Raw genomic sequence first — 12,890 nt, 5'->3', positions numbered from 1 at the left:
ATCTTTGGTTATGTGAATGAGGTGACTTTTGGAAGCACCTAAGGATGATGGGTCTGTTGCCAGAAGAACCAACCACAAGATTAGAGGGTTGGAGGGGAGAGGGGCTGGAGGCTGAATTAACTGCCACTGCCAATGACTTAGACAATCATGACTACGTAATGAAGCCTCCATAAAAACCCAAGAGGACAGCTAATTTTGGCCCCTGTTCAGAGAGTTGCCATGTCGGGGAACCAGAACACTTACATGTGCCACTGTGCCAGGCACCAGGCTCTACGAGGACGGAAGCTCCTTTATTCCGGCTGTTAACTCATATCCTTTAATATCCTTTTATAATAATCAGTAATCTAGTGAGGAAATGGATTTTCTGGAGTGTCGGGAGCCATTCTAGCAGATTAATCAAGCCCAAGGAAGGAATTCCCTGCCGGTCCAGTGGTTAGGACTCTGCGCTTCCACTGCCGAGGGCCCGGGTTCGATCCCTGGTCGGGGAACTAAGATCCCACGTGCCACATGGCGGGGCCCAAAACAAAGAAAAGCCCAAGGAGAGGGTCACAGGAACCTCTGATTTGCAGCAGGTTAATCAGAAGCACAGGTAACAACCCGGGCTTGTGACCAACATCTGAAATGGAGGGTGGTCTTGTGGGACTGAGCCCTTTACCCATGGAATCTGATTCTATCTCCAGATAGGTAGTATCAGAATTGTGTTGGATTCCTGGACACCGTGCTGGCACCCGAGAATTACTTCCTGTTGGGGGATGCGCGCGCGCGCGCACGCACGCACGCACGCACACACACACACGCACGCACGCACGCACACACACACACACACACACACACTGGGTCCAGGAACTCTCTATTTAGTTGATGTCAGAAACAGGATTTGCAAGAACAGCCCTGGCTCACAGACACATGGTTTCTGAAGATAAAGGATAAAAGGGCAAGGAATGAGGAACCTTTGATTCCTAGACGGCTACCTAATCACCATGGTATGAAACTGCAGCTGTGCTGCAATCAGTTACTAAAGGTAAAAGTTACCAATGCCATTTCGAAATGGGAGTAGACCCGACTCCCAAGGAGTTGGCTCAATGGATATATAAGGAAATGCAAAATTAGAAGCAGCACACTAAATAAACAATTCCTGGGACTTCCCTGGTGGTCCAGTAGCTAAGACTCCACGCTCCCAATGCAGGGGGCCCGGGTTTGACCCCTGGTCGGGGAACTAGATCCCACACGCCGCAACAAAGATCCCACGTGCAGCAATGGAGATCCTGCGTGCCGCAACGAAGACCCAGCCCAGCCAAATAAATAAATAAATACTTTTAAATAAATAAATAAACAATTCCCCGCTTATTTCATATGTAAGAGCCAAAATGAAAATAAAAGAAAGTGCTTGGCCTTGATGCTGATTCAAGCTCAGATTTGGGTCAATCTGAGCTCCAGCCATTAGCCTCAAAGCTGCCTAGAAAGGGAAAAATTCTGCAACAGAAAGTACCTCTAGCACCTCTGGGTCACCAAGAAAATAGTTACCAGAGGAGAAGGGCAACAGCAAGAAGCAACTAAAAGCAAGGGAGACAGTGTGAAGGGACTGGCTCACTGTGCGCATCAGCAGCTTCCTGAGGAACCTTTACTGAAACGGGCTGTGAGAGTAACTAACCTAAGGGCTGTGTCTTTGATTTTGAAGGCTGCAGAGCGGAAGCGCATGTCTGGGTTGATGCAGGACCCACTGCTCTCTACCGAACAATCACAGGTGGCTGTACATGATCCAGACGCCCAGGAGGTGAGTCCCAAGGAGACAGCCAGGTTGGCGGACTGGATAAAAGCCAACTGTGAAGTCCGTTTATCCTGATAAGAGGGATTTCCCAACTCCCCGTAGTAATGCCAGATGGAACACCCCAGATGCAGCAGCTGAGACGCTTCGTATGCAAGCCATGTGGGACTGGCTCTACGATGACTGGGATATTTCACCCACTGAACACGCCCATTACCCAGATTATGGTAAATGCTGTGACTAAGAGGGTCCCTGCTATATGGGCACCTCATGTAACTTTACTGCTACAAAATCAAACAGTTTGAGACACCTTATCTAACTTGCTATCTCAACTTCCCCACAGGGGTCTTACTAAGAACATTAATTATGAAAATAGGGAAAGACAAAGGGGAGAATCAAGGGATTCACCCCGGCAGAGTGAAAGTCTTCAAACGGTTGTTACAAAGTGGGATGAATAAATCGGATGCTGATGCAGCTGAAACCAAGGTGTCGCTGCAGCACGACCAGAGACTGGGGAACCAATGGGACCCCATGTTGGTCTCTAAAATTAAAGGGCCCCAAACAAGTCGGCTCTATTTGTCCCAGCTTGGAAGGCGATAAGAAGCCAGAAGGTAAAGACTAAGGTTAAGAAAATTGACCAGGAATGCCCTGGGGAAATGGTAAGGAAGATAAAGATTGACCTAAAGGCCAGGATCTTCTGGCCCGACCCCCAGCAAGGCACCCAAGGGCATATGCACATGGGTGGGTGAAACAGCCAGGGGGAGGAGAGGAAACTTTTCTGATACAGGACCCCAACGCACTGTGATTCCAAAACCTGTTGGTGACGTCTTAACAGCTAAGGTTAGAATGGGGGATACAGATGGGTAACAGTTGATGGGACTCAAGTGAAAGTCTGAATGAAAACGGGAGTTTTGGAACAGATTCTGTGTGACGTGGACGCATCCCCCTTACCTGAACGTAGTCTTGGGATGGATATTACATCTGACTGGGGACTGCTTCCCCAACCTAATATTGTAAAACACAAGGCATGTAAATCTGCCCTCAGGCAGGTTTTACTGGGCGCTAGATGGGAACCACTAGAACTGCCTGAGCCCGCACAGCTGCTTGACTTAAATACAGAACACCTCGTGGACAGAAAGAGCTCACCATTTTAATTAAAGCTGGAACACTGGTACCAATGCACTCACCGTACGGTAGCCCTGTGAGGCCTGGGGAAAAGGCAGGTGGCTCCTGGGGGCTAACAGTAGGCTATGGAGGCGTAAATAAAGTTGTGCCGCCTACAGCCTCAGCGGTTCCGGACGTGGCTTCAGCCTCAAAGAAGATGCAGCAGGCCAGCAGAAGCTGGAACCCAGGGACTGACCTTGCACATGCTTCCTTCTCAATCTCAGAAAAAAGCCAGCAGCAGTTTGCCTTCATTGGGAAGGATCCCAGTTTACTTTTACCGTGTCGTCACAGGGTTATCTGAACTCACAGGCTTACTGTCACAATTTGGTCAGAAGGGATCTGGACTTGACACAGGTCTCAAGTACAATCATACACTATATTGATGACATTATGATAATGTCGGAAACTGAAAAGCAGGCAAGGAGTGATCTGAATGCCATGGTGACACACATGCCCCACTGGGGCTGGTTAATAAATCCCACAAAGGTCCCAGGGCCTGCCCAAACATTAAAATTCTTAGGAATAACCTGCCGAAGCCACGAAGAACGTTCCACAAGAGACTGAACTAAACTGCTGTCGCTACCCACCCCTAGGACCAAAGAAGCAGCAGCAAGCCAGCATTTGGGTGGTTTATCTGGCATTTGGAGAATACATATTCCACATCTGGAAACAATGCTAGCTCCCACCTATAAGATTACCCGAAAGACAGATGTATCTGAGTGGGGACCTGCGCAAGAGCAGCCCGGGTCTGAATTAGCAGAGGGCGGCAGCTCTCCCAATGCTCATGGGGCTTTACGGCCCCATCAGATATGATTCTGAGGGTATCTGCCACCTGCACTCTGCAACAGGAGCTTATGGCAAACCCGGGAGCACCTCCCGGCAGTGACCGCTGGGATTTTAGACCAGAAAATTCCCAGATGCTGCTGTCTGGTACACACCATTTGAGAAAATTAGTAGCCTGGGCATTAATTGAGACTGCCTCAATGATTGAAGGACATAAAATAATCATGAGACCTGAGATGCCCATAACATCTTGGGTGGTGTCGGAGAAGCCCTCTAATAAGAAAGGCAGTGCCCCGAAGAGTTTCATAATAAAACAGAAATGGTTTACAGGGGAGCGTGCTACTGGGGGAATGCGGGCAGGCGTGAGCAGGGAGCCTCTTTTCATCTAGGACCGACTTTGGAGCTGCCTGAGGAGCTGCTGGAACCCACTGCCTTGTGGACGTGCCCTGTGAAGCTCTACCTGAACAACAAAGAGCCGCTTGCTTTACAGACACAGTTCCAAGGTGAATGGACAACAGCCCATTTGGAGAGTGCCCACATTAAGACCAGTGGATGGCAAGACTGACTGAAGGAGTCAAGAATAAATCAGCGCAGTGGGCTGAACTGCAGGCTGTTTTCCGAGCAGTGATGGAAGAATTAAGCAATGGTAAAACCCTGTATGTTTGGGTCTTTACCAACTCATGGGCTATAGCCAATAGCCTGGCTGTATGGTCAGGTAGATGAGCAATGGAAACTAGACTGTTAAAGGGATGCCCACATGGGGCATGGCCCTATGGAATTACTCTGGGAATTTAAGAGGCACGTTAAAGTAGGACATGTTGACGCCCATCACAAGCAGGTGACTGGGACCACCAAGTGGACCATTTGGTGCACTCCCTTGAGGCGGCCACCTGGGCCCGTGGAATGAATGGGACGGTGGGGCTGCAGCAATGCAGAGGTGGGTTGAATCTAGACATATTTCTCTTACACCTTGAGAGGCACAAAATGCCAACAAGAACCATTCTGTCAACAAGAGAGCCAGGGACTGCAGATGGCTATGGGGAAAACTCCCCGGGGGGCGGGGGGGAAGGCCCTGCATAGAGCTAGCAAGGGGATTACACTGGAGCAATGCCAGTAGCCTCAGGGGCTATAAATGGGGTCCTAACAGGAAGAGATCCTTTACTCTGGACTGAGCTTTGCATACCAGGTAGTAGAGGCAAATGCTCAAAATAGTGTTAAAGGATTGGAACAGAAAATACTGTACCTTTTTTTTCCTTTTTGCTCAGACAAATCACTGATCAATGGCAGGGGTAAAATAAAAGCATTTTAAGACAGTGTCTCAAAGATTTCTCTCACACCTGCTTCCTTGGGAAGCTACTAGAGATGTGTTTCACCCAAATGAGGGTATAATCCAAGGAGGAAGACACAGGACACAAAAAATAGGGGATCCAGAAAGGACAAAGGATCCAGAAAGAACAAAGAAGGGACATCCGAGGATGACGGTGAAATGAAGTTTTAGGCCAACGACTGTGCAACAGCCTAGAGTGACCAGTCCAGGCTGGAGTAGGCGGACAGAACACTCCGGAGAGGTACTGATATGCTCAGAGGTGCCCAGAAGCAATACTGTGCTATAGGGACTTCCCTGGTGGCGCAGTGGTTAAGAATCCGCCTGCTAACCCAGGGGACACGGGTTCGAGCCCTGGTCTGGGAAGATCCCACATGCTGCGGAGCAACTAAGCCCGTGCGCCACAACTACTGAGCCTGCGCTCTAGAGCCCGCGCGCCACAACTACTGAGCCCATGTGCCACAACTACTGCAGCCCGTGCGCCTAGAGCCTGTGCTCCGCAACAAGAGAAGCCACCACGATGAGAAGCCCAGGCACTGCAACGAAGAGTAGCCCCCGCTCGCTGCAACTAGAGAAACCCCGCACGCAGCAACGAAGACCCAACACAGCCAAAAATAAAATAAATAAAATTTAAAATTAAAAAAAAAAATACTGGTGCTCGCTTCGGCAGCATATATATACTAAAATTGGAACGATACAGAGAAGATTAGTATGTCCCCTGCGCAAGGATGACACGCAAATTTGTGAAGCGTTCCATATTTTTGTAGTGAGGTGGATGGACCTAGAGTCTGTCATACAGAGTGAAGTAAGTCAGGAAGAGAAAAAAAATACCATATGCTAACACATATACGTGGAATTAAAAAAAAAATGGCTATGAAGAACCTAGGGGCAGGACTGGAATTAAGACGCAGACCTACTAGAGAATGGACTTGAGGACACGGTGAGGGGGAAGGGTAAGCTGGGACGAAGTGAGAGAGTGGCATGGACATATATACACTACCAAATGTAAAACAGAGAGCTAGTGGGAAGCAGCCTCATAGCACAGGGAGATCAGCTCGGTGCTTTGTGTCCACCTAGAGGGGTGGGATAGGGAGGGTGGGAGGGAGACGCAAGAGGGAGGAGATATGGGGATGTATGTATATTTATAGCTGATTCACTTTGTTATAAAGCAGAAACTAACACACCATTGTAAAGCAATTATGCTCCAATAAAGATGTTAAAAAAAAAAAAAATACCGCGCTATAGAAGAGTTCCAGCATACGTTTATGACAAACAAGTAAGCCCAGGAAAACAAACAGTTGTATAAGAAAGGAGATGGCTCAGCTATAAATAATACTTATCGAGTCCTAGTAATGTGAACACTGAATACTGATTTAACCAAAATGGTGATATCCCTATAGTGATGCAATAAGGTGAGGGAAGGTAGGAGAAAGAGCTAAATTCTATCTGCTGTTACAAAAAGTCAAAGGATAGTATCTAAAATAAAAAAAATTCAGAAATAGCAGTATAAGCATGTTAATTTAAAAATATGAGACTAAATACCAGGAAAAAACACCTGAAGGAGTTAAAAAGTAATTCCACCTGAAGAGCAGTTTCTAAGAGTAAGGAGGAGTGAGGCAGAGTCCTGTTTTCTACTAAAATCCATACACTATTTGATGGTTTAAAGTGTTAAATTGTTTTTAAACTATGTGACTATTTGTAATACTTATAAAATACACACAAATATATGTAGCAAACATACATTAAACAGCCTATACATCACGTATCATATGTATGTTGTATTAAATGTATTATAACAATCAAAACTGAATTAAAAACAAAAAGAAGACTATTCCCACAAGAAAACCAGTTATTTATATTTGTGTTTTATGTTTATTTATATCTTAATTGTAACATTCAAGATAGTTAAAACTGTAGGATCTGGACTCTGAAAATAATTCCAGAAGTTATAGTTTCCCAAGGTCACCACTTTGAAGAAAACCAAGAATCCGAATGCATATGTTTCAGTATGTTTGCTCCAAAAAAACCGCTTCAGTATTTTATGGTCAGAAATCAATGCCTCATTAAAATTAACATGTGTTAGGAAAACATTAAATCATCAGGTCACAATGGATGACAAGCTGAACCAGTCAGCAAAGAAGCAACTGCTTGAAAGAGCCCGTGTGATGCCAGAAGGCATGATTACACAATGCAGAGGCAAGATAATCACCTCATTATACTCCACACCAGTTACACTCTTACCAGACAATCATGCTCACATCTGGATCTCACAGCTTGAGAAAGATGTGGAGAACTTGGGAGTGGATTCAGATGTAAGTTAAAGGCTGGTAAAAAGCTCAATACCAAGACCCACGGTAACATCCGAGGAAGTGTTGATTCCCCAGGCTAGAGACAGAAAGGCAGAGAAGCAAATGCTCCCAAGTGCGCCCTACAGTTTACCCAACAGAAAGCTAGAGAGCAAGAACTAATGTGCCTAAAACATAAAGGGAAGAAGCTGGGTTATATATGACAGATTTTCAGAGAGCTCTGGGTGCCCACAGTACAGATAAATCACCAAGGAAGAATGCAGAGGCCCCTCTGGTGATCTTGGGGAGGCAGAGACGAAAAGAAGAATCTACCCCACATTCTTTCCATATGGCACCCACACGAATGCCAAGGAAAGAACTGAGATTTCTTGAATTCAAGATTCACACAAGGAAAACCAGTACTACCTGTGTTTTAAAAAATGTACCAAGTGGGCTTCCCTGGTGGCGCAGTGGTTAAGAATCCGCCTGCCAATGCAGGGGACACGGGTTCGAGCCCTGGTCCAGGAAGATCCCACATGCCGTGGAGCAACTAAGCCCGTGCGCCACAACTACTAAGCCTGCGCTCTAGAGCCTGTGAGCCACAACTACTAAAGCCCGCGTGCCTAGAGCCCGTGCTCCCCAACAAGAGAAGCCACTGCAATGAGAAGCCCGTGCACCGCAACGAAGAGCAGCCCCCTCTCGCCGCAACTGGAGAAAGCCCGCGCACAGCAACAAAGATCCAACACAGCCAAAAAAAAAAAAAAAAAAAAAAAAAGTACCAAGTAAAACCTGGACGTTGCCTTGCTACAACAATTCACTGAAAAATTAGGCTGAAGGACCACTTCATCTGCTATAGTTCATCTTCCACAACTTTACATAAGTTGTCGAAAACCTCAAAAGTTTGCTTAAATTGCAAGTCATCCTATGGTTGTTCCAGAGGGAGCCTGAAGTGTTTAACTTTTACCTGTTTTGCGTACTTCCACTCAGAAATTAAGAAACAAATCATTCAAAATCCAATATCTGATACAAACCCACTGCCCCTTAGCTTAGAATTAACTGCTCGATTTCCCACAAACAGAAGCTGGACTTATTCCCACTTTACCTTCGGTGCTGAGAAGAACATGTGGTCCACTCCCATAACTAAGGCTCTTAATCTTCTTTCCACATAAGGCTTCCAGCTTTTTGGGTACAAGTGTACTCTGGTTATCTCCAGTTCCTAGACAGTTACTGTAGTTCAGTCCAAATACAAAGACCTGGGAAACAAATAGTTCTGTCTGAGTCACTTGGCCTACAGTTACACAAAGGGTCTCTTCTCCACTCTGAATATAAGACACACTAAAACTCAGTTTGACAGCTCAGTAGCTAGGAAGAAACTGACATGGTTGTTAAGAAACATTCAGGGCTTCACTGGTGGCGCAGTGGTTAAGAATCTGCCTGCCAATGCAGGGGACACGGGTTCGATCCCTGCTCCAGGAAGATCCCACATGCTGCGGAGCAACTAAGCCTGTGCGCCACAACTACTGAGCCTGCGCTCTAGAGCCCACGAGCCACAACTACTGAAGCCCATGTGCCACAACTACTGAAGCCTGCGCGCCTAGAGCCCGTGCTAGGCAACAAGAGAAGACACCGCAATGAGAAGCCCTCGCACCGCAACAAAGAGTAGCCCCCGCTCGCGGCAACTAGACAAAGCCCGCGCACAGAAACGGAAGACTCAACGCAGCCAATAAATAAATAAATAAATAAATAAATAAATAAATAATAAAAATCTATTTAAAAAAAAAGAAACATTCAACCTCTGCTGACTAAAGTTTTAGAATATTTGGCTATACTATGAAACTCAAAGAGTAGTAGGGATGAGGGGTATTAAATCAAGAAACTGAAAGAAAAGACAAATTCTATCAAAGACAACCATCTTTTTGGATTTTAGGCTCTCTTTATGCCTCACTTTTCCTCAGTCTTCACATTGCACACTTTAAAGCTCAACCCCAAAATAAGCCCTAAAATTAAGCCCTGGGTTTTGAGAGACGCTTACCTCGTCATTGTCAGTAACATACAGTGCTTCGCTGGCTGAGGTGCCGAAGACACAAGCTTTCCGAATAGATGCAATTTCTTGAGGTGAGAGCAGAGTGAAGACTGGCCACTTTCCTACGTCCACCATGACTCTGGTTTCAAGTAATTCCTAAAAATAAGCCGACATCTTTGCTGTAACAAACAAAGAAAATTCCAAAATAAAAAATTAAATAACCACTAAACTAAAACAAAAAAAGACAATGTTAATAAAAGGAAACAAAAGCTAATTTCAGAATAAACCACCTACTTTTGGTTAAATGGATCGCTCACTTGCCCCAGCAACGTGTCCAATCCTTCCTCTACCTTCAAACCTGTGCCTTTTCCTGTAATGGAAGGAACAACCTGCTAGAACCAACTGTCTGTCTTGCCCACTTACAAGTCAGTGCTCATCTGCCACATACACGTTTATGTGCAACCCGACAGCAGACAATGGAGAGAAGACATGCCAACTAGATGAAACCAAGGTCTTGTCAGGTATTTTCCCCTCCAGGGTATTGAGATAAAGTTAAAGGTTACAATACTCATTTGTCTAAGGCAGTTAATTCTCAACTAGGAGTGTGTGTGTGTGTTATAAAAATCAGAATCATTATTTCTACCTCCCCACTCTCCCACTACCACCCACAGGATGCCCTGAAAGACCCTCATCCCTTGTAGAAAATCACTGCCACACTGAGTCACTGTTTAATGATAGAAATGGGACATCCCTCAGATAGCCTGGAGTGGCAAAAACATTAAGAAGCAGTAGTCTAAGATTTACTGGATGGAAACATAAAAGAAAGTATTATGTTCTATTCCTAATTTATATGACCACATATATACATGGACATTTCATTTCACACAGAGAAAAGTTATATGAACAAGGGTCAGAGAATTCACCCTCATCTTGGTGTCAGAGCTGATGACTACAGACTTCATGCAAGTAGCAATTAGCTTAAAGAGCACCCTATAAAAAGTAGAGATATGTATAAATGTCCATAAAACTCTAAATTTGATCTGTTTAAGAAGTTTTACACAAAGAATCCTGGTCATAGCTCCAATTCTTCGAGAGTTAAAAAGTATTTCTAGAAAGTCCAGGGGGCTGCACAAAGCACAAAACCTATCATGCCAAGTGAGTTTCCATTCTGGCTCTCACCTCTGGAAACTGAAATAGAACCAAGCAGTTGATAAACACAACCAGGGTTTCCTAATGAGCTACATAACTCATGAAGTTCCTTCCCGCCCACCCTCTTTTCAGACCTCTAAAAATAGCCAAGCAAGCCAAGGTCTTTTTGGCCCCAGAACCTCCAACAGCACCTATAGAAGAGATCCCTGGATCTTGGGCTTACTTAGCCAGGGCCTCAGTTTCCACCACCGAGGGAGGTTTTATCCATCAGCTCCAGCTTGGATGACAAGGATCAGATGCTTGCAATACCCCAAGGATCACAGCGCATATTCAATAAGCATTAAACACCATCAGGACAGGCTGGTCCCCATCACTGCATAGCCAGACTCCTGGACTAACATTTGAATGTTCTGAAAAGTGTGCATGAATGTGTATGTATGTGCGTGTGCGTGTGTGTGTGTGTGTTGGTGGGAAGAGATAAAGGACGTCGGGGAGAGTAAAAACTAATACATAAACATGTTAAAAATTTTTTGTTTCAAATGGTACAAAAGGATAGAGGAAAGTAAGTCTCCCTACCATCCCTCCCCAACCTGCTCCTCAAAGGAAACCACTGAAACAACTGATTCTAATTCCTTCCACAGACAGTGTAGACTTACATAGCATTATATGTGTGAGTGTGTGGAAGCTTCCCCCCCGCCACTTAACAGTACATCTTTGAAATCATTCCTATTAGCACATATAAGAATTACTTCATTTCTTTTCAATGGTTCTACAGAGCATTCCATTACATCGATTTAACAGCTTACCTGTTTCTACTGGGAGACATTTAAGTCACTTCCAGTCTGTTGCTAACATGAACAATACTGAAACTACTGTTTGCATACATTATATACATGTCTTTTTAATATATGTTTCTAAGACAAATTCCTAAAAATGGAATTGCAGGGTCCAAGTCTAATAGCTGTTTTACCTTTAATAGCTATTTCAAATTGTCCTCTACTAAAGTAGTACCAATGCATAAAAGAACCATCCATGTTGGCAGCCCCTTTCAACCTGCATTCTTGCTCATGGTGTATTATCACGCTGTCTCAGTTTTGTTTAAAACTTTAATTTCTCTTATGATGAGTGAGGTTGGGATAATTTTTTAAAAATAATCACAGTCATAGCAACAATAACAACTAACACTTGTTGAGTATTATGTGCCAAGCACTGTTCCAAGTACTTTACATTTATTAATTCATTTAATCCTCACTTTATAGACAAGGAAATGGAGGTAAAGAGACTTTAAGAGTTTGCTCAAACTAGTAAGTGGCAGACTCCGGACCTGAAGCCATGCCACCTGAAGCCAGCATGTGTACCCTTCACCTCTCGGTCTCATGTGATTAAAAGTCCAGGTGCCATTCTTTTACATAAAGTCCCTATTTTTCCTACTGGACTGTCATTCTTTTCTTTGTTCTTGATTTATAAATGTTCTTTGTATGGTAAGAAGATTGTCTCAAATGCTTTTAGAAGTAATAGAAAAGATACCCCCCAGGGCTTCCCTGGTGGCGCAGTGGTTAAGAATCTGCCTGCCAATACAGGGGACATGGGTTCGAGCCCTGGTCTGAGAAGATCCCACACGCTGCAGAGCAACTAAGCCCGTGCACCACAACTATTGAGCCTGCGCTCTAGAGCCTGCAAGCCACAACTACTGAGCCCGCAGGCCACAACTACTGAAGCCCGCGGGCCTAGAGCCCGTGCTCCCCAACAAGAGAAGCCACTGCAATGAGAAGCCCATGCACCACAACAAAGAGTAGCCCCCGCTCTCCGCAACTAATGAAAGCCCGCGCGCAGCAATGAAGACCCAATGCAGCCAAAAATAAATAAATTAAATAAATTTATAAAAAAAAACAAGAGGGGGAAAACACAAGAAATGAAACAATATGGATATCTATAAGCAGGTAGATAAATTCCAAGAAAATCCAGATGCCTATTTTCCTAGAATATGAACTGTATCAAAGCCTGTATCAAACTGTATCAAAATTTAATATTTTATGGTAATATACAATTACATTTTAGATGGGGGGAATAATTACATTGGCCAAAAATATGATTCACCACCTTTAAAATTACAACACAAAAGGATATTACCATTCAAAGTTATACAACTTCCTGACAGCACTACAATTATTCTGAAGTCATTAATCAGTTTACAGGCAACTCTGCCCTAAGGGTCTGGTAATCTGCTGAAAAAAAAAAATCAAGCTAACTTGCATAATGATGGCTTATTATTCGAACTGAGTTTACCCATTGCTAAATTACTTGAAGCATTATTTTACGAGATATTTCTCCAAACACTTGTAACTTGAGAGTCAATATAAAAGCCAAGTCATATATCTTCCATGTCCACACCCCTCA

General features: G+C 44.5%; 1 protein-coding gene and 1 non-coding gene across 11 annotated transcripts in view; one reads left to right on the top strand and one right to left on the bottom strand.

The window, feature by feature from the left end:
* RCBTB1 (RCC1 and BTB domain containing protein 1) overlaps positions 1-12,890 on the bottom strand; it is a 94,436-nt gene that overhangs the window by 23,194 nt on the left and 58,352 nt on the right. For 6 of the 10 annotated variants that reach the window (XM_068526951.1, XM_068526953.1, XM_068526954.1 and 3 more), the window contains 3 exons: positions 9,639-9,714; positions 9,354-9,523; positions 8,424-8,574 (listed from right to left, as the gene is read on the bottom strand). In XM_068526951.1, the coding sequence (XP_068383052.1) occupies positions 8,424-8,574; positions 9,354-9,479 (277 nt within the window). In that variant the 5' untranslated portion in view covers positions 9,480-9,523; positions 9,639-9,714. The remainder of the gene's footprint in view (positions 1-8,423; positions 8,575-9,353; positions 9,524-9,638; positions 9,715-12,890) is intronic. The other 4 variants (XM_068526957.1, XM_068526956.1, XM_068526955.1 and 1 more) reach the window with 3 other exon arrangements.
* Positions 5,691-5,799, top strand: LOC137752299 (U6 spliceosomal RNA). The gene has a single exon (XR_011071143.1). It is a non-coding gene; the product is annotated as a U6 spliceosomal RNA (small nuclear RNA).

This window comes from Eschrichtius robustus, chromosome 18, assembly GCF_028021215.1.
Source record: "Eschrichtius robustus isolate mEscRob2 chromosome 18, mEscRob2.pri, whole genome shotgun sequence".
Lineage (NCBI taxonomy): Eukaryota > Metazoa > Chordata > Mammalia > Artiodactyla > Eschrichtiidae > Eschrichtius > Eschrichtius robustus.
This window is presented reverse-complemented; position numbering and strand designations above follow the sequence as displayed.